This window comes from Pelodiscus sinensis, chromosome 14, assembly GCF_049634645.1.
Source record: "Pelodiscus sinensis isolate JC-2024 chromosome 14, ASM4963464v1, whole genome shotgun sequence".
In the NCBI taxonomy this organism is placed as follows: Eukaryota; Metazoa; Chordata; order Testudines; family Trionychidae; genus Pelodiscus; species Pelodiscus sinensis.
The window spans coordinates 32,865,054-32,892,646 of NC_134724.1; the positions used below are offsets into that span (position 1 = coordinate 32,865,054).

The 27,593-nt window shown below is 46.5% G+C and overlaps 1 protein-coding gene across 2 annotated transcripts in view; it reads right to left on the minus strand.

The window, feature by feature from the left end:
• Positions 1-22,535: 22,535 nt before the first annotated feature.
• The window catches only part of PEAK1 (pseudopodium enriched atypical kinase 1), a 203,786-nt gene continuing 198,728 nt past the window's right edge, over positions 22,536-27,593 (minus strand). For both annotated transcript variants that reach the window (XM_075897376.1, XM_075897375.1), the window contains one exon: positions 22,536-26,986. In XM_075897376.1, coding sequence (XP_075753491.1) covers positions 25,826-26,986 — 1,161 coding nt within the window. In that variant the 3' untranslated portion in view covers positions 22,536-25,825. The remainder of the gene's footprint in view (positions 26,987-27,593) is intronic.

The window sequence follows — 27,593 nt, forward strand, 5'->3', positions numbered from 1 at the left end:
TCATCTGAAATGCAGCTGTATTTTACACAAAGCCTTTTCTATCTGTCCAAAGTGTTTCACACACAACCCAGACACATACCATCTGGATAAACACTGGGGCTGTTTTGTGTTCCAGGCGGGTTACTCACTATTATTTCTTCTGTTCTTGAAGTGACCTATCTGGAGCAAAGAGGCAGGATTGTTCTCTACAATAAGGGCGGCTGTTCTGAACCTAAAACATTTTGGAGAGAGGAAGAGGAATTTCATTAGAGACAAGGAGAGAATTAGTTTACAACTTCAGGGTGATGAGGTTTTTCTTTTTTGCTTACAGCTTTTGCAGTGCAGGCTACTACATTTAAATTACACTGAAAGGAATAATCTGCTTAGTGCTCTTGCTGCACCACTTTGTTAGTAAAAAAAGAAATACACATAAGTAAGGAAAAATGTATCTTTACACATTTATAGGGGAAGCCAAATAAGTATAGGGACAAACCGATCAACTTGGCTAAATAATTAGCATAACAAATGGGGAGGGGGACCGATCCATCTAAGTCAACTAAACTATCCAAAAGCCATTTAAAATCCCACGCGAAAGAATAAAACAGAGCACAGCAGACCTGTACATTTACTATGCTGAGGCAGAATTCAGAGGGGAGAGCAGGGATAGAATTCCCAACAATCCCATGTGGTGAATTTTAAAACTGAGAAACAAAACTCAGCTCCTCTTCTCAGATGGTTCCCTGAGCAAATATAGGTCCAGGATATCAACCTGGATTCTTTAAAATATTGTACTATTCAGAGCCAGTGAATGCATTCCCATCGGAAATCATTTAATAGATTTCCATATCAAATCCATCACAAATGCACTTGATATAGAGTGATTGGAGAGACAGGATTCTCATAAAGTGATGTTCACAAAATACACAGAGAACAACCACAGCTACTGTTGATGTCCACTGGCGTTGCGGGTATTCAGGACTTGTGGAAATCCAGCACATATTGTGTATTATTATAAGAACCCAACAATGAGCTTATTCTTCAGTTCTAGTGCTAATGTGTGGTGGCTTCAGTTCTAGTGCTAATGTGTGGTGGCTATTACCCAGTCTGTTGCCTTTGCTGTTATGCTAGCTTCCTTTAAAATTGCTTAGGATTTTGAGCATTCATCATGTACTCTTTGGTATAAATCAGCACTTCCGATGTACAGTAAATAATCAAGTATCAGAGGGGTAGCCGTGTTAGTCTGAATCTGCAAAAGCGACGAGGAGTCCTGTGGCACCTTATAGACTAATTGAAGTGTAGGAGCATAAGCTTTCGTGGGCAAAGACCCACTTCGTCAGATGCATGTAGTGGAAATTTCCAGAGGTAGGAATAAATATCATATTCCTACCTCTGGAAAATATTTATTCCTACCTCTGGAAATTTCCGCTACATGCATCTGACGAAGTGGGTCTTTGCCCACGAAAGCTTATGCTCCTACACTTCAGTTAGTCTATAAGGTGCCACAGGACTCCTCATCGCTTTAGTAAATAATCAGATTCTCTTCCATGTTTTCAGGCGAGACAGTGAATTCATGGTAATACCACTGGCCTCTCTCTGTTATTTGTAGAGGTAGGAAAGATTGCAACCAAATGTTTCCAATTTAATTAATTCCCTAGTTAACTTTATTTCACATTTAATTCAATCGAAGCCTCATGAACCAAATCATTTGTATTAAAAATAATGTAACATCCACCCTTTATTTTAATCACTTTTGACTGCTTTTGACTAGTATTAACGGATAATCTGATTACAAGATATATAGAAAGTTGACATTTAATTAATAAAAGGGAGGGAAATTCTGCATAAAATCAAAGAAGAAAGAGCACAGGGGAAGAAGGTGATATTAAAAAGTTGTGTTAGCGAGATGCTGTTACTGGCATTATGGGAGTTGCTCTGTGCCCTTGTCAGTGTGATATGCAGCCTGTGGTCATAGGGATAACAGGTTCAGACACTTATTTCAGTTATAGTGACAGGAAGAGTATTGACAGAAATACAGAAAATCTGTAAATCTCACAGGATTTCTCCTCAAAATCATTGAAACTAATTAATTGTGCTTGCAGGTCAGATCCTTAACTGGTGTAAGTTGGCTTAGCTCCACCAACACCTGTTCGTTCTGCCCCCTATATGGGCTATAATATTCAGGGTTAGACAGTTCAGTACATAAATGTAAAAGCTGGCTTTCTGTCTAGCGTTTCTCTAGCTAAGGAAGACACTCTCTCATTACGGGGTCTTGCTCTCGCAGAAACTTTCACTGTATGCATAGTTCCAGATAACCTCTAGGGCAGTGGTCCCCAACGCGGTGCCTGCGGGTGCCATAGCGCCCGCCGGGTCATTGTGTGCGCCCGCCGACAACCTGGGCCAGCCCTGCCTGCGGCGCACAGGAGGCGCCGGCCCCGGGTGCGTGGCGCTCAGGTGGCCCCAGCCCACATGCAGGCGCTCGGGCACGCGGCTCTCGAGCGGCACAGGTGCCAGCCCCAGGTGCGCGGCTCGGGCGGCAGTGCTGGCCCCGGGCACAAGGCGCTCGGCCAGCCCCAGTCCCAGCCCTAGGGCACATGCCGGCACCGGGTGCAAGGGCATCCCAGTCACCTGGCATGCTCCCAGATGCGCGGTCCCGCCCCCGGGCGCCCAGCACATGAGTGGCCCCACCCCTGGGCGCCCAGGAGCCTCTAAAGATTGGGGACCACTGCTCTAGGGTGAGCTGCAAAGATTTTTGTCTCTCAGTGTGAAGCGCAGCTGCTGCTCTGAGTTACCGAAGGCCATGGTTGGTTGCTGAGTCTTCCAAAACACTCAAGTGAGACTGGATAGAATGTGAAGCAGGGGCATGGCAATGTCATAGTGGGATTTAGCAAAGCCCAAGGCATAGTTATTGCTCACAGATCTACTACACCTATCGTACAGATTTTTACAGTTCTACTCAACTTTTCACTAATGCTCAGCGCTTACAGTTTCTTCAGATGTAAAAGATCTAGGTATTTTCACGTGAAGTTTGCCAGGGAGATGTCTGCCCAATGTCAGGCAAATTGGATGCTTGAATTCCTTAAAAAACAAAAGGAGGAGGATTTAAGGAATTATAGACCAGTTAGCTTCACCTCAGTCCCTGGAAAATCATGGAGCAGGTCCTCAAGGAATCTCTTTTGAAACACTTGGGAGGAGAGGAAGGTGATCAGGAACAGTCAATATGGTTTCACCAAAGGCAAATCATGCCTGACCGACCTAATTGCCTTCTATGATTAGATAACTGGCCATTTGGGTATGTGGAAAGCAGTGGACATGTTATACTTTGACTTTAGCAAAGCTTTTGTTATGGACCAATATTCTTTCCAGCAAGTGTAAGACGTATGGCTTGGGTGACTGGACTATAAGGAGGATAGAAAGCTAGGTAGATTGTCAGGCTCAATGGGTAATGGTGAATGGCTCAATGTCTAGATGGCAGCTGGTATCAAGTGGAATGCCCCAGGGGTCAGTTCTGGAGCCAGTTTTTTTTCAACATCTTTATTAATGGTCTGAATGATGGTATGGACTGCACCCTCAGCAAGTTTGTGGATGACACTAATCTGCAGGGAGAGGTGAGAGTGGGGAGTATTCTAGACAAACTGGAAGGCTGGAACAAAAGAAATCTGATGAGATTCAACAAGGACAAGTGCAGAGTTCTACCCTTAGGACGGAAAAGAATCCAGGCAATTCCACAAGCTGGAGCCGACTGGCTAAGTGGCAGTTCTGTAGAAAAGGACCTGGGGGTTACAGTGGATGAGAAGCTGGAGATGAGCAACATTGTGCCCTTGTAGCCAAGAAGGCTAACAGCATATTGGGCTGCATTAGGAGGAGCATTGCCAGCAGATCAAGGGAAGTGATTATTCTCTTTTATTCAGCACTGTTGAGGCCACATCTGAACTATTGCACAGTTTTGGGCCCCCACCCCAGAAAGAATATGGACAAATTGGAAAGAGTCCAGCAGGGGGTCACAAAAATGATTAGGGGGTTGGGGCGCAGGATTTAGAAGGAGAGGCTAAGGGAGCTGGGCTGATTTAGTCTTCAGAAGACTAAAAATATGTGGTGAGGGGATTTGATAGCCTTCAACTACCTAAAGGGGGGGGGGGAGGAGGGGTTCCAAAGAGGATGGAGAGAGGCTGTTCTCAGTGGGGACACATGACAGTTGCAGTGGGGGAGGTCCAGGTTGGATACTAGGAAAAATTATTTCCCTAGGAGGTTGGTGAAGCGCTGGGATGGGTTCCCTAGGGAGAGGGTGGAATCTCCATCCCTTGTGGTTCTAAGGCCTGGCTTGACAAAGTCCTGGCTGGGTTGATTTACTTGGGGTTGGTCCTGCTTTGGGTAGGGAGCTGGCCTAGGTGACCTCCTGAGGTCTCTTGCAACCCTAATCCTTGATTCTATAATAAGGAGAGAGAAGAAAATAGGACAGTATTTTTATTTTTGAATGACAGTATATCCTGTTCACACATCCTCAGTTCAGGTTTAGTCATCTTGTCTGAAAAGAAACTGTATGTACAAAAGACCAAATACTGGTGATGAACATAGTGGGGCTGCATGGCAGGATTTATGTGTGAAGAGAGACTGGGGCATTCAAAGCAGTAAATTCCAAGGGAAATGCTTCATGCAACAACAGAGGCAAACTGTTGGATTCAGAAAGTCAGAGACACAATGTGGGACTGAATTTGAAAACGTGTAAGTTATCAAGCATTAACATTTATTGCTATTAAAAATCGGTGTCCATGTAGTACCACACTGCAGCCCCAGCTATCCCACAGATCTTTTCTATTCCGTGTTTTGGACAGTACCAATGGGCTATGTGTTAATTGTTGGCTTTTTGGTAGTGAACGCCGTCCAGACACTAGAGCACTGATATGCGAGAAAATAAATCTAATGTTTTCAGGAGTAAATTGGTGAATGTTTGGAAAGAGACTTGCTCACTCTAGATACACAAAAATTGCACAGCTGGTTGGGTATATTATGGAGCATTCCCTTTCTTCTGATGAATCTGACATTGACCACTGATGGTACTGGTATATGAATGATCATATTACTAGTCCACATATAAGGGGCAGGATCATTTTATGGCCTTTATTTCAGTTTCAGGCTTTGTGCTTTCATTGGACAAAATCTATAGCCCTTTTCCACTGTTGATGCAGAAATGGCTCTGTAGAATCTATGTGATGTCATCCTACAACTGTACTATTCACCACTAGCCACACAATGTTAAAAGAATACAGACTTGATATTAGAACTGGAACTGACTGTACCTGTTTTTAAACTGCTTTCATCACTTCAACCCTCTGAGAATCCGATTGTAGATTATCTGCTCTTATTATCTTGTCCTCTAGATGGCAGAGTCACACCATGCTTGGTAGAAAAGTGTTTGGGTTTTAAAATGCTGGTCATTGAATTATATTAAACCTTCTGATGCCTGCTTAAAGAAACCCAAACCAAAATACCTTGGATCATTGTGACAATAAAATCATGAGAATAAATCGTACTTAACTCATCTGCTGCCAGGTTAACACTTAAGTTCTCCTTCACCTTTGGCTCCTCTTTTAACTCTTTCTTCTCAAAATACAAGTTTGTTCTAGGTTCTCTTATCTTAAAAATCCATCCATCACCCTGAGATGCCTCACCAGGTTCTGCCCCATCTCCATTGTGTCTCTAAGTTCAATTAACATTCAGTCTACAATCACAATGTGGAGTTCCTTTGCTCCAATTCCATGCTACGGCACCTCAAGCCTAGCTTCTGCTCCTTACACTCCAGTGAAACTGCTTCTCTCTGAAGTGCAGGACAGTACTCTACCCTTTACTCCTCCTTGAGGAATCAGCTACCTTGTGAACCATTAGCTGTGCTCTTCCTGAAGTACTGTGTTCCTTTGGCTTCCATAACTTTCTGTTCTCTTGATTCTCACATTGCTCTCTAATCCAGTGGTCATAGAATCATAGAAGATTAGGGTTGGAAGAGACTTCAGGAGATCATTGAGTCTAACCTCCCTGCTGAATGCAGGATCAACCCCCAATTAAATCATTCCAGCCAGGGCTTTGTCAAGCCTTGCATTAAAAACCTCTAGGGATGGAGATTCCACCACCTCCCTATGAAACCCATTCCAGTGCTTCACCGCCCTCCTAGGGAACTAGTGTTTCCTAATATCCAACTGTAGTGAGGCAGATTAGCCGCCCACTAACCTAGAATAGGAAGAGCCCTTCTGTAAGCCCTCTTGGACAGAACCTGGGCCCATCCCAGGAGTTCGGTCTGGGTCCAGCTGCCTGAGGAACCAGATGCCTGCCATGTGCTCCTGAATGGAGAGGCTGTGGAGGACTTGTAGGAAGCTGAGGATTGGCCTGGACCAACGGGATCCCAGCTGGACTTTGACCGGGAGAAACTTCAACCCCTGCCACAGCTGTCAATCCCCAAATCCCCCGAGGACTGGCTGGGGCCCAGGTAAGCAATGGGGGAGAATGGAAGAAGCCCATGGATAGCTGTCGTTAGTGTGGCCAATCCAGAGCACTGGTCAGCGTGTTGCGGGCCCTGGGCGGGGATGCAGTGGAGTGGGTGGGCCTGTGTCCTCCCTGCCATTCAAGCCCTGGGTGGCAGTCTCCCCACTCTGCTACTCCAGGCCAACAGCCTGCACTTGTCAGTTCTCCACCGGAACAAGGAGACACGATTGTTTGCTGCCCTGCCCTGAACCAGGGCCTGGGCCAGTCACACTGTGACTGTTTGTTTGCTGACCCACCCTGCCCCAGGGCCCTGGACTGTGGGCCCAGCCCAAGTGCCGGCCTGAGCCACAGGACTAGAAATTGCCAGCCCAAAGAGGGCCAGGGAGTTATTAATTGCTGCTTTTGTCTGGCTATAGGCCCAAGACCCAGGAATACAGAGACTCAGTGGACTAAGGCGGAGGGGCCGCCCACTGGCCTGGAGGGGGAAGAGCCCCTCCATGACCCCTGACAGGCTACACCAACCTTATTGGAACAGTGTTATAGTGTGGGCCTTTCCACCATCCCCTGGCAAAGAGTTCCCATAGGTGGACCATGAAGAAATAATTTGTTTTGTTTTAAATCTGCTGCCTATAAATGTAATTGGGTGACCTTGTGTTATGTTAGTGAAGGAATAAAAAACATTTCCTTATTGAATTTTCCCACACAATTCATGACTTTTTACATCTCAAACATATTCCCTATCCTTCAGTCATTTCTTTGCCAAGCTGAAAAGTCCCAGTTTTTTAGATCTCTCCTCATATGGAAGCTGTTCCTTACCCATTAATCATTTCTGTTGCCCTTCTCTGCTCTTTCCCCAAAATCCAATATATCTTTTTTTTAGACAGGGTGACCAGATCTGCATTCAGTATTCAAGATGTGACCATACTATGATTTTATATAGAGGCAATGTTTTATACTCTACAGAAGCCAGAGAGGAAAATGCAATTTCGGATACAACATAGGACATGGGTTTTCCCTTATTTTGCATAGTGAGTGAGATAATGTGAATTTGTTTCTTTTTCAGAACTGACACTTGCTCAGTTCAGAAGATAATGGTGTTGTGTTGGAGACTGGACTGGGGTTTCAGTGACAGGATCCTCCTGCTGATGTAGGTTGCCAACTACTACAGGGACAAATAATCAAAAATGCTTAACAAGCTATTGTAATGGTTGCTCTTTAAAACACGGTGCACATGTCCATTCATGTAGGTGTCTGGGTGCTAGGAGCACCATTGCCGGAATTTTTCCCCTTAGTGGTATCTGTTGGCTTGTGCGCCCCTCTTGCTGATCACTCCAGGAGAGGGGATGAGTGGTAGGTTGAGGAACGCACATGTGCAGTGCATCTTGAACAATAGTTATAAAAAGTTAGCAACATGCCCATGTCGGTGACTCACAAGCCGTTGCATGGGAAGACTTTAAGGACAAGCTGATTGCAACATAGCTTGGCCAAAGTGGGCATTGTCTCTGGCTTGCTGGATGATGGCAGAGTGTGCAGAGAGAATGTGTGCTGAGGATGTCACAGCCCTGCAGATCCCTGGATTATGGACTTAGTCTAGGTATCTTCTGCCATGTTCCTAGCTCATGTGGAGTTAGCGGTCAGGTTTGGCAGAAGGTGGACCCCTGCAAAATCATAACACACATGGTAACATGCACAACATGATCCAGGACAAAATCCTCTGAGCGCCCTTTTGGTGATCTACAGAATGGTTTGGTCCTCTGAATATCATAGAATAATAGGACTGGAAGGGACCTCAAGAGGTCATCAAGTCCAGCCCCCCGCCCTCAAGGCAGGACCAAGCTCTGTCTACACCATCCCTGACAGATGTCTATCTAACCTGTTCTCCAGAGAGGGAGATTCTACCACCTCCCTTGGCAATTTATTCCATTTGACCACCCTGACAGTTAGGAATTTTTTCCTAATGTCAAATCTAAACTTCCCTTGCTGCACTTTAAGCCCATTACTCCTTGTCCTGTCCTCAGAAACCAAGAGGAACAAATTTTCTCCTTCCTCCTTGTGACACCCTTTTAGATATTTGAAAACCGCTATCATGTCCCCCCTTAATCTTCTTTTTTCCAAACTAAACAAGCCCAGTTCATGAAGCCTGGCTTCATAGGTCATATTCTCTAAACTTTTAATCATTCTTGTCTCTCTTCTCTGTACCCTTTCCAATTTCTCCACATCTTTCTTGAAATGTGGCGCCCAGAACTGGACACAGTACTCCAGCTGAGGCCTAACTCGTGCAGAGTAGAGCGGCAGAATGACTTCACGAGTTTTGCTTACAACACACCTGTTGATACAACCTAGAATCATATTTGCTTTTTTTGCAACAGCATCACATTGTTGACTCATATTCAACTTGTGGTCCACTATGACCCCTAGATCCCTTTCCGCCATGCTCCTTCCTACACAGTCGCTTCCCATCTTGTATGCATGGAACTGATTGTTTCTTCCTAAGTGGAGCACTTTGCATTTCTCTTCATTAAACCTCATCCTGTTTACCTCTGACCATTTCTCTAACTTGCTAAGGTCATTTTGAATTACGTCCCTATCCTCCAAAGAAGTTGCAACCCCACCCAGTTTGGTATCATCTGCAAACTTAATAAGCGTACTCTCTATCCCAATATCTACATCATTGATGAAGATATTGAACAGTACGGGTCCCAAAACAGACCCTTGCGGAACTCCACTTATCCCTTTCCAGCAGGATTTAGCACCGTTACCAACAACTCTCTGACTACGGTTATCCAGCCAATTATGCACCCACCTTATCGTGGCCCTATCTAAGTTATATTTGCCTAGTTTATCAATAAGAATATCATGCGAGACCGTATCAAATGCCTTACTAAAGTCTAGGTATATGACATCCACCTTAGTCCCTTATCCACAAGACTCATTATCCTATCAAAGAAAGCTATCAGATTAGTTTGGCATGACTTGTTCTTCACAAATCCATGCTGGCTATTCCCTATCACTTTATTACCTTCCAAGTGTTTGCATATGATTTCCTTAATTACCTGCTCCATTATCTTCCCTGGGACAGATGTTAAACTGACCGGTCTGTAGTTTCCTGGGTTGTTCTTATTCCCCTTTTTATAGATGGGCACAATATTTGCCCTTTTCCAGTCTTCTGGAATCTCCCCTGTCTGCCATGATTTTAGAGTGCCAGGGCCCACCTAATGTCCAAGGAGTACAGATGCTGTTCCTCCCTAGCTGTGTACCGCCTAGGATAGAATTTGGGTATAAAATTTGCTTGGTTTCAGTGAAATTGTGAAACCACTGTTGGGAGAAACTTTGAACGTGGATGTAGCCAGCTGCACTTTATCTTTGAAGAGGGTTGTAGGCAAGGATTCTGAGACAGACAGGTCTCTGAAACTCTCCTAGGGCCACCCAAAAAGAGGTGCAACAGATCACATTGCTAGTGGCTTGAAGGGCAGTGTCAACAGGACAAAGTGGGAGTGGGGGTGGGGGAACCAGTTCCTTAATGTGAGGAAACACCCTCGCCAGGCCTTTTCCTATGAGAAAAGCAACCTAGGATGAAAGGCTGAAATAAGCCCCAGTGCTGGTTCGAAAGCAGAAGACATTTCAAATGAACTCTCTTCAGTACCGGGGAGCAACTTTCCCCTTCTGTATATGGGCCCTCCTCTTAGGTACCGATGAGGAGGAACAGGCTGCGAATCAGTGCAGAGTGATTGCGGCTCCTATCATAGGTGACATGGAAACACAATGGGTGGGAGGGGCAGCAGGCAGGCCAGCAACTGGCAGGGGAGCTAATGGAAGGACTGGGGCCTGAAGCATTGGTCTCCCCCCTCATTGGCAGTGGTGGGGCAAGCAAAGCAACAGCCCCCGCTCACTGCAGTCCTCCGGCTGCATTGCTGGGGGAGGGGCGGTCCCGTGCTCACACACAGGAAGAAAAGGTTACTCACCTTGTGCAGTAACTTCTGTTCTTCGAGATGTGTGTCCCCGTGGGTGCTCCACTACAGGTGTCGGGCTCGTCCCGGCGCCACAAACCGGAAATTTCTTAGTAGCAGTAGCCCCCTCCGGAGGACCGCGCATGCGCCGAGTGTCCCGCGGCGTTCGCGCCTTTTCTGCGTTGCACGGTCCGACCCGCCAGTTCCTCCTAGCCGGAACATCTGCAAGATACAAGAGAGATCTCCGAAGCAGGGAGGAGGGCGGGTCGTGGAGCACCCACGGGGACACACATCTCGAAGAACAGATGTTACTGCACAAGGTGAGTAACCTTTTCTTCTTCTTCGAGTGATGTCCCCGTGGGTGCTCCACTACAGGTGAGTATGAAGCAGTCACCCTCGCACTGATTGTGCTTCGGATTTACTTGTGCACGGACGAAAGGACTGCTTGAGCGACTGCTGTGTCTGCCTCCTTGAGACGGTCAAGGGCATAGTGTCTAGCAAAAGTGGATGCGGACGACCATGTCGCTGCCCTGCATATGTCCCTAAGTGATACATTTTTCATAAAAGCCGTGGAGGCAGCCATACTCCTGGTTGAATGTGCGGTTGGCAGACAGGGTGGAGACTTCCCCCTGAGGCTGTAGCAACGGGTGATGCAGTTAACGATATGCGACGAAATACGTTGTGACGACAGCTGATGACCTTCAGAGCGATTAGCGAGTGATAATAGCAAACGCGGAGACTTCCGGAAGGGACGTGTTCTGTCTAGATAAAATGCCAACGCCCTTCTAATGTCCAGAGTGTGCCAGCGGGCTTCCTCAGGTGTAGCGTGTGGCTTGGGGTAGAAAGTCGGGAAGATTATAGGCTCATTGACATGAAAGGACGAGTTGACTTTTGGCAAGAAGGCTGGATGACATCTAAGTGAGACTCCCTGCTGAGTGAATATTGTGTATGGAGGATCCGCCGAGAGTGCTGCAAGCTCTGAGACTCGCCGAGCTGAGGCTATCGCCAGGAGAAAGGTAACTTTAATCGTGAGAATTTGTAACTCACAAGTCGCAAGTGGTTCAAATGGTGGGCGGGTAAGAGTGTCCAGTACAAGGCCAAGGTCCCATGGCTGCGAGATAGGTTTGTGCGGTGGACAGAGATTGGAAATTCCCTTGAGGAATTTCTTCGTAAGCGGATGGGAGAAGACGGAAAAACTCTCTATGGGAGTGTGAAAAGCCGAAATAGCTGCCAAGTGTACTTTTAGCGAAGCAACGGCCAACCCTTGGGAATGTAAATGCAGGACATAGTCTAGAATACGCTGAATCTGCACATTTAGGGGGTTAATGGCTTGTGGCTGGCACCAGGCTGAGAAGCGACGCCACTTATAGGTGTAGGATCGTTGGGTGCTGTGGCGTCTGCTTTGCACGAGAACATCCTTGACCGCTTGGGAGCAGGTTAATTCTAGGCCCTGGAGCCAGTTAGGAGCCAAGCTGTCAGGTGCAACCGGTCGACATCCGGGTGGAGAAGGTTGCCGTTTTGTTGTGAGATCAAGTTGTTGATCCGTGGAAGACGTTGAGGTCTGGACACGGACATCTGCATGAGTTGCGTGAGCCAAGTCTGGCGCGGCCAGAAAGGAGCCACCAGGATTACTGTCGCCGAGTCTGATAGTATTTTCTGTATTACTCGGGGTATCAGCGGAATTGGGGGAAAAGCGTACAGGAGATGGTATGTTCCCCACTTGAGTAGGAAGGCATCCCCCATCGATTGGGTGCCTATCCCTGCTCTTGAACAGTAAGAGCGGCACTTCCTGTTGTCGCGAGTGGCAAAGAGGTCGATTTCTGGGTAACCCCATCTCTGAAACAGATCGCGGGCTACGGAGTGAAGGAGTTCCCATTCGTGTTGGGAATGGAAGGATCTGCTGAGTGCGTCCGCAATCGTATTGGTTTTGCCGGGGAGATAGGAAGCTGTGAGCGTGATCTCGTGACGAATCGCCCAGTTCCAAAGGCGCACTGCTTCCGCACACAAAGTCCTGGACCGGGCCCCGCCTTGCCGGTTGATATAGTAAACCGTGCATATGTTGTCCGTAGGGAACCGCCGTACAGGTCCTTGAATCTGGCGGACGAAGTGGCGACATGCGTTGAAAACTGCCCTGAGCTCCAGGAAGTTTATATGGAGTAGGGATTCCTGATGGGACCATAGTCCCTGAGTCCGATAGTGTAACATATGTGCCCCCCAGCCTATTAGGGACGCGTCCATGGTCAGTTGAATGGATGGGGGTTGGACCTGGAAGGGAACGCCTGCTAGAGTATTGGCAGGTTGAACCCACCAAGCGAGTGATTTCTTGACCTGGGCAGGGACGGTTGTGAAACTGTTGATATTGGTAATGCCCGGTTTGTAGGCTATGAGGAGCCAATGTTGCAGACATCGCATGTGGAGGCGAGCATGGGTTATGACGTATGTGGTAGAGGCCATGTGGCCCAATAGTTTCAGGCAGGTAAGGTATGGAACCTTTGGGGCTGTAAGCAAGACATTCGATAGGTCTCGAATGGTGTCGGCTCTGTCCGTAGGCAGATACGCCATAGCAGTGGCAGAGTCTAGTCTGGCCCCAATGAACACGATGGACTGGGCCGGAATTAGAGTAGATTTTGGCAGATTGATAATTAGACCAAGAGTCTCGAAGATGCCTTTTGTAGTGGCAACTGCCGTCTCGGCTTGTTCTCTCGAAGGAGCCGAGAGGAGGTAGTCGTCGAGATAAGGAAAGATGGTGATGCCCGCTCGACGGAGGTACGCCGCTACGACTGCCATGGTCTTTGAAAATACTCTCGGAGCTGCGGATAGGCTGAAGGGAAGGACCGCATATTGGTAATGGTCGTCTCCGACGGTAAACTGCAGCAATCTCCTGTGAGCTGGATGGATAGGAATGTGGAAGTATGCGTCCTGTAAATCGAGAGACGCGAACCAATCCCCCCTGTGTAGTGCTGGGATGATGGAACCCAGAGTAACCATCTTGAATCTGTATCTTCGCAGGTAGCGGTTGAGACCGCGAAGGTCTAGTATCGGCCTCCATACCCCCCGACTTCTTCTCTGTGAGGAAGTATCGGGAATAGAAGCCCCTGCGTTGGAATTCGGGAGGAACTATTTCCACCGCACCTATGGTAAGAAGATGTACGACCTCCTGTCGTAACAGATTTTCGTGAGAGGGGTCCCTGAAAAGGGGTGGGGAGGGAGGGTTGGTGGGAGGTAAAGTGGAGAATGGAATGGTGAGTCCTGAGGTTACGATCTCCCTGACCCAGCGGTCCGTGGTGATGGCAAACCAACGAAGGGAGTAGGGGTACAGACGGCGGCTGAAGAGTTTGGTTACTCGCGCATTGGGTTCTAGTTGGGGGATGGTCCGCAGACTCTCGATCAGTCTGTCAAACTTGTTGCCTAGATTGTTGTTGGTTGTTGGTCTTGTTAGATTGCTGGCGGCGACGTTGGGGGCGCTGCCTCTGTCTATGTTGCTCGTATGGTCTAAATCGTTGATTGGGATAATAAGAAGCCGAGGAAGGAGGAGGCCTCTGCCTGCTATACGGCCAAGCTCTCCTGCGCCTGAAGGGTGGGGTGTACATTCCTAGCGTTCTTAACGTATTCCTAGAGTCTTTTCCTGAGTGAAACCCTTGGTCCGTGTTTTGGGCGAACAGGGATGCTCGGTCGAAGGGGAGGTCCTCCACCTCAGGGTGTAGATCCTTTGGCACCGAAGCCAGGTGGAGCCAAGAGTCTCGTCGCTTGACGATCGACGTCGCCGTCGTGCGGGAAGCTGAGTCCGCGATATCGAGAGATATCTGGAGCGCATTACGGGCCACTGTGTAACCCTCTTGCACTATGGCTTTCAGTACCTCCCTTTTTGAATGTGGGAGATGCTGTATCAGCGGCACTAACTTCGAATAATTGTCGAAGTCGTGGTTGGCAAGATGGGCGGAGTAGTTTGCCATCCTCAATGTGGCCGTTGCCGATGAATACACCTTTCTGCCTAGCAAATCCAGGCGTTTGGCCTCTTTGTCCGCGATGGAATTCCTCGCCTGCACGGATCTCGCCTTTTGCTGGGCTGCATCAACCACAATAGAGTTTGGGACAGGATGGGTAAAGAGAAACTCTGCGTCCTTGGCATCGATGAAATATTTCCTGTCTGTGCGTTTGTTGGTAGGAGGCGTAGATGCCGGGGTTTGCCAGATGTCATTAGCTACCTCCAATATCGCGGCATCGAAAGGAAGAGCCAGCTTCGATTTGTTGGACTGTTGCAAATTTCTAAGCAGAGCATGGTGTTTTGGAGGCGCCCCAGAGGTGCGTAGGTTTTGTGAGTCCGCTACCCGGGTAAAAAGCTCATGGAATTACTTGTAATCGTCCGCTAGAGGAGGTTCGTCATTAAACACCGCGTCGTCGGGGGAAGAGGAAGCGACATCTGTCAGGGAGGCCACGGACTGGTGTTCCGCCACTGGTGACTGAGTGGTATCGTCCTGTGGGGCAGAAGTCGTGGACGCATCTCCCGTAGGCGCTGGTGGGCGTTGAGCCAGTGGAATAGAGCCTTGGGTAGTTGGTGGTGGCGAGTATATTGGTTGTCGGTCCGGAGACAAGGGCGAGCGCCTTGTGATTGATTGTGAATGCTCAGAATGCGGTGAGCGATGGCGAGACGCACGATGTGAGTACTGTGGAGAATAGGAAATCGTGCTCCTGTGGCGATAGTAGCGGGAGCGAGTAGGTGATCGAGGGGAACGAGAGCAGTACGAATAACGATACGGCGATCTCGAGTAGTATGAGCGGTGATAGTGGGGCGGTGTGATGGACCTTCTCGGGGATCTATAGATCGGCGTGTAGGAGAGTACTCATGGTAGTGGCTCCGCCGTCTTTGAGGTGGTGAAATCGAAGGTCCCGGGGAGAAGGCTGCCCTATCTGAGCCTGGAGAAGGGGTACGAGGATGATGCGTCTTCCTTTGCGCCTTAGTCGGTACCGCCCTAGAAGTATGGGGGACCGGGCTACCTGGAATCGAGACAAGCGAGGCCACATCGGAGATTTCTCCTGGAAGGCGTGGTGATCGAGGCGCAGGAGACGAGGAAGGTGGAGGCACTTCTTCTCTAGAAACATGAGGCTGTAGGGTCGTCGGAGCCGGTGCCGAAACGGGAGACGGGGACGGCTCCTCCACGTCCAGCGGTTGGTCGGTGCGGTGCCGACGCGCCCGGAGTGAGAGGAATAGCTGCGTCGCTAGGTTTTGGATGAGGTCTGGGTGCCGAGTGCTTCCTCGGTGCCGTGTCCGGTGCCTTAGGCTGTTGCGGCTTAGGTTTGGGTGCCTGCTTAGGTTTCGGTGCCGGGCCGGCCGCCGGTGCCGTCTCAGCTTGGGCGCGGTCATGCGCCAACGGTGCCGATTGCTTCGGTGCCAAGGACCGCACCGAATCTGGCTGCGGTGTCGCTCGGAGGCTCGGTGCCGCCGATGATGGTGCCGACTCCGGACGGGTTGGCGGGGCCGATGCCACAGAGAGTGCGGGGCTCGGCGCTGATGTGCTACAGGCTTTTGAAGGCTTTTCCATTGCCTGCGGGTGGCCCGACGCGGCTCCCGACTCTGCCGCCCTTAGACTCCTGGACGGAGCGGAGGCCTTTTCCCTGGCCTTATGAGTACCCGCGGTCTCTCGCTCCGTTGTCGACAGCGGCTGGAGAGCATTTTAAGGCGCATCTCTATTGCGCCTTGTGCGCGCCGTTAGCTTGGCGCAATGGCCACACTTCTGAGGAATATGGCCCTCCCCTAGGCAGCGAATGCAGCAGGAGTGGCCATCCGACACGGGCATAGCCTCGCCACATGAGGCACACTTCTTGAACCCGGGAGAACCGGGCATGGCTGGTTGTTGGAATGTAACCCCCGGAATTATAACGGGGAATTGAAATAACAGTTTTTTTTTTTTTTTTTTTTTTAAACAATTAACTACTCTAACTAACGGTATATAACTGACTAACTCTAAGTTGGGAAGGGGCTAACTGGGAAACAACAGAACATATATCTAATTTTTTTCACTATATGATCTCTCCTCAGGAGAGGAGCGCGTTCCAAATCCGTCTGCGGCCGTGGACGGTTAGGAGGAACTGGCGGGTCGGACCGTGCGACGCAGAAAAGGCGCGAACGCCGCGGGACACTCTGCGCATGCGCGGTCCTCCGGAGGGGGCTACTGCTACTAAGAAATTTCCGGTTTGCGGCGCCGGGACGAGCCCGACACCTGTAGTGGAGCACCCACGGGGACATCACTCGAAGAAGAAGTGGAGCACCACAGTGAGGGGAGCAAAGTGAGTTGGGGCCGCATTGCTCCACTTGCCCTGGCTCCTACCAAGACCTCAGGGCTGATTACCGTCAGGAGGCCGTCAGCCTGTTTCAGGGTGCCAGGCAGCACGTGCAGCAACTTGAGTGTAAGTCGCTCAGTGGCACCAGCTTGCTGCAGGAAGAGCAGGGCATAAAGCCCAGTGACCGAGGCATCGTCCTGCCCAAGCAACGGACAAGCCTCCCCAGCAAGCAGGAGTGACCGGTGAGGGGAGGCAAGGGGATACCCCCTCCCCAGTCTGGAGAAGGGCTGGACAACCCTGCTGTGTCCCAGACCCTACCTCTTTCTGCCTCTGTTCCATCCCTTCCCCCACTCCCCTTTCCCGAGCAATGTGGCCAAGGGGATTAGCAGGGCTGGGGATCTGGTGCCAGCAGCAGGGGTCCGGTCACGCTGCACTCACCACCCCTTTCAAGCTCTTTGAATGCTGAGCCGCTTAGCGGTTAATCATGTCTGAGAAAATGTCAGTTACACGATTACCGAATGACACGCTGCCGAGCGTCCTTGCCTGTAGCTACTGCTGTCTGCTTTTGAATGGACCTTCCATTCGGCCAGATGCTTCAAGGTAACTGAGCATCTGAAATGTCAGTTCTGTGGCAGATGAATGGCTTGACAGCAGCTGGTTTTCTCACCACATATAAAAAACCACTGAAGCCATTTTATTTTTTCACAGCAGGCAATTTAAGTCCTGTCCGTACGAGGGTAGAATCGTGAACAGTGGCTCAGCTTCATTATAAAAAATTAGAGCTCTAGTGTAACATGCTGCCTCACTATTAGCCGAGTGGTCAACTACCCCTTAAGCATATCACTTCTCCTGCCTTGTCGCCTCTATTTGGCAGATCCCTCCAGCACTGTCTCTGCGGGGGAAGGAGGGAAGGCAGAGGCATAGTGGGGGACTGAGCACTAGCTGGGAATCAGCTAATTCCCAGCTCATGCCTGGTCACCTGCTGCACCTCTGTCTTTTAAATGTAGTAAGAGCCAGGAGCTAAGCACCCTGCAGTTTTTCCCTTTATCGACTAATTGAGTAGTCGATGGAAATTCCTGATTAATTTTAACATCCCTAGTCCAATGAGCATGGTGGTTAATAGAGCAGCAGCAGCGGCCTCTTTGCAGTAGGGCTCCCATTATTGTTAACACTAGTGGAGCTGAGTTGGTGCTAGCAACTACGACAAACTTAGAAAATATCCACGTGGTAAGAGCTTTAGAGTTGATCATGCAGAATATGCCTGGAGTCCACACAAGTGGTTGTAGTTTCCACTGCTGCCACTAGAGGGTCCCTAGACACAAGACTAAAGAGCATGAGCTATGCTTGCTTTAGAGCAGTGGTTCCCAACCTTTTTGAGCATACAGACCCCTTTTCAATCTAACAACATTTCATAGACCCCCCCCCCCCCCGTCCCTGGGGGAGGAAAAAGAAAAAAAGTACGATCCTTATTTTTAAACTCTCCACCCACCCCCGGCAGCATCGATACGCAGACCACAGGTTAGGAACCACTGCTTTAGAGGATTTAGCTCTCACCCCCAAGTAGTAGGTCTCCATTCAGGGCAGTAACAAAATGTATTAAGTGAGAGGGAAGCCAGAGATCAAATGAATATGGAGTGTAAATTCTCTTCTCTTTAGAAACGGTTAATCCCTCAAGGCTGAAGTAGACTGAACAGTGCAAAGAACCCACAGGGAGGATGAATATTAAGATTGAACTATTCTCTGCCTTAATTATGGTATGTCTGATCTCTCTGTATGGACCCAGAGACATTAAACATTGCACCTGCTTCATTAATACAATGGACATTATTCAGCTTCCTTGTAATAAAACATTCCTCCCCTCCCCCCCAGCATTTGCCATAATTCAGCAAGAGGCCATCTTTACCGAAAACCAGGAGCGTGGAACCTTTTATTGGGTTGGGGTCAAGTGAGAAGCCAACCCGCCCAAACCCACCAACAACCCTTCACTGAGATGCTGAACTCCCCTTCCCTCCTCCAGTCTCACTCATGCAACTCGGGCACCGTGACTCAGATTAACTCTTCTGGGGGACTGGAACCAGTGGAATTTGTGATCCCCCTAAGTTCTGGGGGTTCAGTGTGAAGGGGGCTGTCAGTGGGATGGGAGGATGGAGAAGCAGGCTGGCATAGGGATGAGTGGTCTGGGCAGGAAGTAGGATGTGGGAGGCAGCACAGGATTGGGGTGCTTACCTGGCAGAGTTCCTGTGGGAGGGGCACAGGTGGCTCCTGTGGCCCTGTACCTGCAGGCACTCTCCTCCACCTCTCCCATTGGCTGTGATTCCTGACCAATGGGAGCAGCAGTAGAAAAGCCTGCAGGCAAGCACTAGAATCATAGGGTTGGAAGAGTCCTCAGGAGGTCATTGAGATTCCCTGTGTGATCATTCCCCCATCTGAAGGGGCAGGGGGACGGCAGAACACAGAGCAGCTTCCTCCCCCCACCAGGCAGAGCTGGTCATGCTTGAACACTGGCTCCCTGCTGCTTCCCCTGCAGTGTGAGTATGTGTGGGGGAGCCCAGAGCCTCCTGGGCCAGATCAAGGAAGGCTGGGGACTGGATCCAGCCAGCAAGCCATAAGCTCCCCGACCTGCTGTAAACACAGTATTTTTCTAAAGAGGAAAGAATGATAGAAAAGTAAGACAATGACAACTGGTTTTCAGTGTAATAAAACTAGTTTATTTACACAGTAACGCGAGTGCCACAAGTACACAGCAAAGTACCACAGCAAACCAGAGTGTAACTACCCTCCCTGGCAAAGGAAGGCTTGGAGTTTATACACTTATTTATATAGAATGGGTCAATATAGATATGAAGCACCTGATAAAGCAATGCAGTCAGGAATTCCAAACACAAAGCTTACCCAGGACAATGGAGTCAACCGTATCGGAGGAATTAAAAAAAAATCCCATTTATAAAAGATCACCAGTTTAGGAATCTCTAATTTAGAAATAATTTTATTTCCTTGTATTAAAAATAAGTGTGTTTACACTTAAATGCTCATCATAATTAAGATGAAAAGAAAAAAGCACCCCAAGAATTCGAGCTGCAAAACTTTCTTCAACCAAAAAACACCCAAATAAAAAGAATCCAAGTTTTTGAAAGTTTTTCATAAAGAGGTGTAATTGATTACATGAAACTGGTGTGTTAAAATTCAAGAAAACGTACAGCATATTTTATATGCGATGTATAATATACATATACACACAACAAAAGAGGGTCAAAGAATTTTTTGTTGTACAATAAAATTTATATATATATATATATATGAACATATATCTCTTATATAAAAAACATTCCAACTTCTAAATCCCTGAAACCTCCTTTCTGGATTTAAGAAAACAAAGGATGAGATGGCTCCTCTTACAACGATGTATAAAACTTTATACTCTTTAGAATAGCAAGATGCTTAGGTACAGCTTCTGAAATATTCTATGGATTTAATTCAGTCTCTAACTAGATGTGGAGTGGAGTGCCAAACATCTACTGCAAGGAGGCGTATAGAAAATTATTTAAATTCATAAAGAAATCTCCCACGCACAAAGTTCTTTGTATTATGTCTCTTCAAACCATAATCCTTCCAATAGTGTCTAATACAATCTAGCAAACATCTAATAGAAATTCTTCACAATACAACCAAAGGTCAGAAGGAGGGGTTATAATACTTCTCCCTGGTTCTTTTAGAGTAGTAGTCACCTTACATTAAAAGTTCTGTCCAGAGTCTCTTTTACAAAAGCATTTTTAATTGTTTTTCCTGACTCTTGAGCTCTGTTTTGGAATCTGTGTGCTGGTTTGATTTGAGCTTCCTTGATTTGAGTTTTGGGAACAGTTTGCCTACTGAAGCATTGAAAGTTCTACTCTGCATTTCTTTGGTATTATCAATTGTGTATTTAAATCATCACAATAGAAAAGCCTCTTGGTTTAATTGGAGTGACTTGGTCTAGCAGATCTAGTATGTCTACACTGCAGTGTAAGGCCAGGGTTAGCAGGACTTTAGGAAATGAGATTCTGGGTCTGTAAGCCCAGGGCTTGAGCACTGGCACTGCATATTGACCTTAAGTTTAGAATTTCTGGACCTGCGCCTCCAGCATCCACACTGCAGCTCACAGATTCTGCTCCATGCATTGCAATATTTACATGGGCCCACATTACACAGCAAGCTCCTCTTTAAATGGACAGCATTTTACTGAAGGGCTGAGTGTGCTCTGGGATTTCAGGAATAGTAGCAGCATGAGCACTACCCACCTCCTTTAAATCAGCATAAACTTGGTGACCCAGTCATGTGGGGAGTACTACCCATTTACTACACCTCTACACCTGCCAGGAAACAGAATGCTCAATCTTGATCAAATTGAGGTTTTTCGGAGGGTTTCTGTGTGTGTTTTTGGGGGGGGGGGGGACGGACGGGTAGTGCACTGAAGGGTTTGATATTGTTATCTATAGTTGCTTCCAAAGGCAAAACACTCTTTTATTGGCATCAGTGAGAGCAAGGTTAGGTCTCTAATTGAAAAGAGGAACATTTAGGTAAGTTTTTCAGACAAAAGCTAGGAAGCATCTGGGTATCTTCCAGAGCATTTGATTGCAAATATGTGCTAGATTTATTTAAACTATTTATTCTTCCCTCTAACCTACTAGAATCTGCCTGGTCTACAATGTCCAGATGATGCATGCAGATCCCGTGGTGCTGTTGGCAGGTCCCTAAAGAAAATATGGACTGGATGTTGGAGCTTGAAGGTCGATAGGATGTTCGACCTTTTGGAAATACTATGCACAAACTGGACTGCAGATTGGTGTTTCCAGCACCACAGTATTCCAAGAAGCTGAGATTTCTAACTTTATTACTTACTTCTTAGTCTTCATTTGACATCTGAATTTTAAAAGCCTGTTCTCTAATTTTATCACATTCTAGAGCCCTCAGAAAAAAACTGACACTCATTACTGGAGATTTCTCTATGAATTTTTGTAATTGCTGCAGCATTTAAATTCTGTCTAGATGAGCCACATATATTCACTGGACCAGACCAGAGGCTTGGAAGATAAACTGGGTTTTTTTTTTTTTTTTTTTTTTTAGGAGACACACCAAAAGTCCACTTTCAAGAACACATTCCTGTTTTCCAAAATTCCTAAATTAACAGTGGTTTGCATCAATGCCTCCATAGCATATAGATGTATGTGCAGCACATCCACTGCATGTAATGAGGAGCTGCACATCTTACACATATTCTCTTCATCTTCTGGAGCTGGAGTGTCTGTAAGAGATTGTCAAAGCAATAGGACTCTAGAATTTTAGTGTATTCTATCTAGACCAAGTGCTATCTCATCTATTTCTCAGCTAGTGGTGAGCCTCAATTTCAAATGTGAAAAAATCCACAGACACCTGCTGTCATTTGGGGTTTGTTTTGGTATTATGAGTAACTTCAAAGGAACTTGACCTTCCAGCAAATGTTCCTTTTATTACATTTATTAATTCAGCATCATATGAAGTGCACCATTTTATTTTGTAGTCATCCTTTTAGATTTATGGGTATGTCTACACAACAGTTGGGAGGTGTTAGGCTCAAGCTAGTGCCTAAAATAGCACTGTAGCTATCCTAGCAGGGGAGGCTCAGGTTAGCTGCCTGAGTACATACTGGGAAGGGGACAATGGGATAGTACTTAGGTGGTTAGCCTGAGGTGTCATAGCCAAGCTGCTATTTTTAGGCACTAGCTTGAGCAGAGCTAGCACATATCTATCTACCCCTCCTTGGGAATTACAGTGTGTATACAAACCCTGCGTGGTCCCCTGCTGGTGTGTGCTCATACCCTATGTGGGCAGTATTACTTATAAGGCTGTTTAGCAGGCAGAGAGCGATTCTGATGATTCTCTTCATTACTATTCTAATTCTTTGACAAGGCACTATACATTGTGCATTCAATTGCTAATTTAGATTGTTCCATTCAAAACATTAAAAAGATTATTAGTGGTTCGAAAAGTTTCAGGAACCACTAATTCTAATTCTCCATCAAACAATTTAGTGATTTTCCAGATCTATTTCGCACTTGAAAATCTATATAATTTATAGCTAAAAACAGTGAAATGGCAGCATTTAGTAATAGAAAAATATATATTTACAATCAATATTGTTATCTTAGAATTGCAGCTCTTCACATTTTCTGAGCTCAACTAAAAGTGCCACACTACTTAAAAATCCAAAGTCTGCTCATGTCCAAAGGCATGTACATAGGCAGGGGTTTCATTCCTGATACATAAAATATCCCACTGACAGGTTTTTTTCTCATTTGTTTAGAAATTATGTTGTTTTTTTTGCTTTTGTTTGTTTATGGTCAATTTCAAGCATACATTCTCAGGTATTTGTGCAATGTGTTCTTAGTCAGTATGGCAACCCCTCCCCCCCAAGGTACAATCCCCAATGATGTCTGCAAAAGCAGCTACAGAACCACCGAGGAACGGAAGCTCTTGCCTGTTTGTGTTTGTCCTCCTTGACCCTTCTTTTGTTCTTAAAAGAAAAAAAAAGGTAAAAAAAAAAAATCACACATCGATTTTACAAATTGCTAAAGTTAACCCAGTGCAGCACAATACACAGATTGGTAATGAACATTCACCCACGCTCGATTATACTGCAGAAGTAAAAAGAGTATTGGTTGAAATTCAATCACAAACAATATGAACTGAAATTAGATAGTTAAAGAACAAAGGCTTTGGACCAGCTAAGGTAAATACATTAGGTTGTAAAACATTCAATATTCAACTTTGCATGTGTGTGTTGGCCTGAAAGTGACACTGAGAACCTGTCCACATACATTAAAAACCCCACATACATTAAAAAAAAAAAAAAAAGCAGGTGGCCTGAAGGAACGTGCCTACCGGAATGGCCAGTGGTCCATGTGTTGCTCATACAGAGTATATTCGTCAGGCCAGAAGTTATGTGCAGATAGGTGGCACTTAAATTAAAGAAAACCCACACAAAACCAGACCAGGAAACAAGAAGCAGCAGTGTCCTGTGATTATCTTAAAGGGTTGATGACTGTCTGGCAGTTTGCAGGTAGCATTTAAGTGAGCTGTCAACTCATGCAGATCAGTGTATATAAGCCAAAAGGCATTATCACACAATTCAGTGCCCACATGAAACAGGGCTGCATTTAATGACTGTGCAATTCTTTGTAAAGGCTTCCACCACAAATCTCTCCATTATGCAGAAAATCTATTTCTCAAAGTGTTAGAAGTCATCAGCTCCATGCGTTGCATTTGCGCTTAAGTGCACTGCACTCTTTTTGCATTAATGCTGCCACCCCCATTAACTATATATATATATATATATATAGATATATATAGATATATAAAATCACATTAAAATACGTGATCCGTATCCTTGCCTGATTCTTCTCTGATACAGATGAATCAGACAAAAGGATATTTCATCAGAAAGTTTAAAAAGGCCACAAAGTATTCTATATCTACCGCACAATCAATGTTGGCTTCCACATACCACAAGGCTTGGCTCTGACAGTTGTCAGAGAAATTTCACACTCTTCAAATACATGGTGTGTATATGGAGCTAGTTTTGCTGACCTCATGCCTGCAGGTTTGTTCGGTTTCCATTCATCTGGTCCAAGCATGCATTTTGTATAAAAAGTGGCTATTTGTTAGCAACATTGAAGTAAACTGGTTTCTCACAGTTTTAACAAACAATGAAAAATGAAATATCCATCCATATAAAGAGCACATGTAACTGCGCATTTATGTGCCAGGAAAGTAAAGGAAGGATTTGCAGATCTAGCATCAGGTAAAGTCTGGTAAATAATGTAAACACTGTAATATACAGATTTAAAAAATACATACAAGAATTGCACATATATCCATAGGAGAGAAGCACAGGCTCAAAACGGGCTGTATGCTTTCCTCCACCCATCTCAGAATATTAAATATCACCTTTCCTTTGCCCCCATTGTGTTCTTCAGAGATCTTGGTGACAAGTCAGAAGCTAGCAACGCTAAGCAAACAGACTAGCTGCATGTTTGTAGGCACTCACAGGAGTGCTATTGCAGGGAAGGGAAACAGCAACTGCATATAAAAGTGAAAAGCGACTTCAGGTTGGCTTTTTTTTAAAACCTGTCACCTTAATACTCACTAGTGGCTCCTCACTCTAAACGGTATTGCAATGATTTCTGAGTTACACTGACAGCCATTCCATTTTTAGGGTGTTATCTGATGCTGTTGGTACACTAGTAAACACTGATAGCAGTATTTGGCTTCATATCTCCCATGGGGAAAATGGATCAGGTCACGCTAGTTACAGCTGCCAAACTTTACAGCTTTCTCAGTAATTAAATCAGTGTTTGCCCCTTGTTCTTCCCGCAGAGAACAACATTTGAATTAAAACCATCTCCACGTGGCCTGTTAGAATTGTTTAGCGCTTGCCTGTGTAGCTATATCCTACCAACACACCAGCACTGCCAATTTGAGTCCTGCTTTGCAATATGCCACAAGTGGCTAGCAAACCAAAATAAAACCCAAAGAAGGAGGCTGCTATTTTGATATCTGATGCATAGCGGCAACTGAAGTGGGATTGGCTGCATTTTAGGGTGGGAGGGATGTTTCAGTTGCTCTTGGTATGTTATGTTGCTCTTGTTTAACAGTGTTATATCTACAATATATGATCATCTGGTCATTTATACTGGTGGGAAGAGAAATATGCATGTTCTATTTCTTTTCAGCGGCAATATGACAGGTTGATAAACATGGCAGATTAAGGCAGTATCCTTGGAAGGGATCTGGGCAAGTAGCAAGTCAGAGAAGGCAACAATATTGGACATTGAGGACTCTTGCCTCTTCTCTTTTTCAGTCTGTTGAACAATTATCCAACTTGGGCAGTATATAATCCAACTGCAGTCATTTTACATATGATTAAAGATGGAAGGCCTGGGAATTGAATAAAATCCTCAGTGTATCTTCAATAGGAGACTTATTTCCAATTAGAACCTATTTGCTCGGGGTTGCTAGCTCTGAGATCTAAGCTTTTTTTTCAGCAGCTGTGCAAAGTGTGAACCCTAGAATAAAGAAGGTGAGAGCAGAATAGAGCAAAGAGTAGGGGGCTGAGGAAAAGCAACAGCTGGTACAAACTAGTGTTGCTGCATAATTTTCACAATACGACTGAGTGAGTCTGTAGTGGCAAACGCCAGATATTGAGAACAAAGCCAGTCTTCAAGGCTGACTCCATACTCCCTGTCCAATGACTTCTCTGCAAACTTGATCATCAGCAGCGTCCGTTTGATGTCCAGCCAGTTCTGCAGCACAGCATCCTTCCGTACTGGGCTGGAACAGGAGCTGAGAGTGTGGAACAAATCCTCCCGGGGACCCCATAACAAACACTGAAGGATTCCCTTGGCTTCAGAAATGAGGATTCTCTCGGAAGGGTTGGGATTCAGCAGGCAGCTGGCAAGTTGCTGGAGCCCAAATGAATAGAGGGACCGGGAGGGGATCCTGGGGAGGTCTGCATGAGTGTACTCCTTCTCCTTCAACTCTGGATTCTCATCAAAGGGGTTGGGCAAGTGCAGCATTTCATAGATGAGGATGCCAGTTTGGAACTCATCACACTTTTTGTACTGTGTGGCAGTGATGATCTCTGGTGCCAGACGGGATTGGTCCCGTAGGACCTCTGGATCTACCATATGGCTTTTTTGCTTAGCCTGTGAGAAGTTGCTCACAATTAGCCTGGCTGGGCAAGCTGAGCTGGGATTGGGCTCCACAGGCTCATAGTTCAGAAGGCCTCCCCTTGGTCTGTAGTGAACTAGCAGCAGGTTCTCCAAGCGCAAATCACAGTGTGTGATGTGATAGGGTTTCAGGTGCTCCAGGCCTGAACACAGCTGTAAGAGCAATAGACACACCTGCCTTTCATATAAGTCTGGGTTATATGCATGGCGGTCTGTGGACTCTTGCACAAAGTCAGCCACTGTTAGGTACGGTACCTCTCGTGTGATGACCACCACCCGGCTACGCTGCTTGCTGATGTTCTTCTCACTGCCTGAATTGTCTTTCTGTGAAGCCTCCAAACAGGAGGGAGTTTCTTTGCTCTTTTGCTCATCTTCTACCTCTTCTTTTTCCTGTTCATCCTCCTCCTCCACCTCAGGTGCATTGGGATCCTCCCATGGAAGGAGGCGAACAGGTACATCAGCTAAGAAATGGCCACAATCCTGCTGGATGTTAAAGTTAATAGCTAGACTCTGCCTGATAGCCAAGCTGTGATAATATTGCTGGGATTCTTTAGCTTTGCTCTTACAAATCTGTTGGCAGAAAAGAACACAAAACAAAAGTCAATTGGTACAATTTTTAATTCATAAATATTTTTTCTTTTTAAATGTGCACCTAGCTACAGTCACACCCCAGATACTGAAATTAGGGAGAGAGAGGCTTAAACCCCCTTTCTTCTGCCCTCAGGGAGCACACTTTGGAACTCTGATACTTTGGGTTTCTAGCATAGTTCCCTCTAAGGTGAGCGCCTGCGCGGCCGCACACAAACAATTCTCTGCCCACCCACCTCCTTTGCAGAGCTGCGCAGCACCACTCGCCTTCCCACTGGAAGGTGAGTGGCATGGTGTGTTTCTATTTAATATTTTTTTAAATATATCATGGAGTTTTAAGTGATGACACAGTTCATTGGAGATTTTATTTTATATATTTCTCATGTACTCCTACGTTACTCTTCTGGGATCACATTGGAAGAAAATCTTGGGGTTTTTCCCCTACCCCACTCTTTAGTTTATATGAAAGGTATTCCTTTACTCTCCCATCATCATTTCACAACTGATAGCCATGTTGGCCAAAACAGCCATAGGGGCTGTACAAGCTGTTGATAAGTTGTCCTGTGCTCATTCAGTTACTCCATCTTGT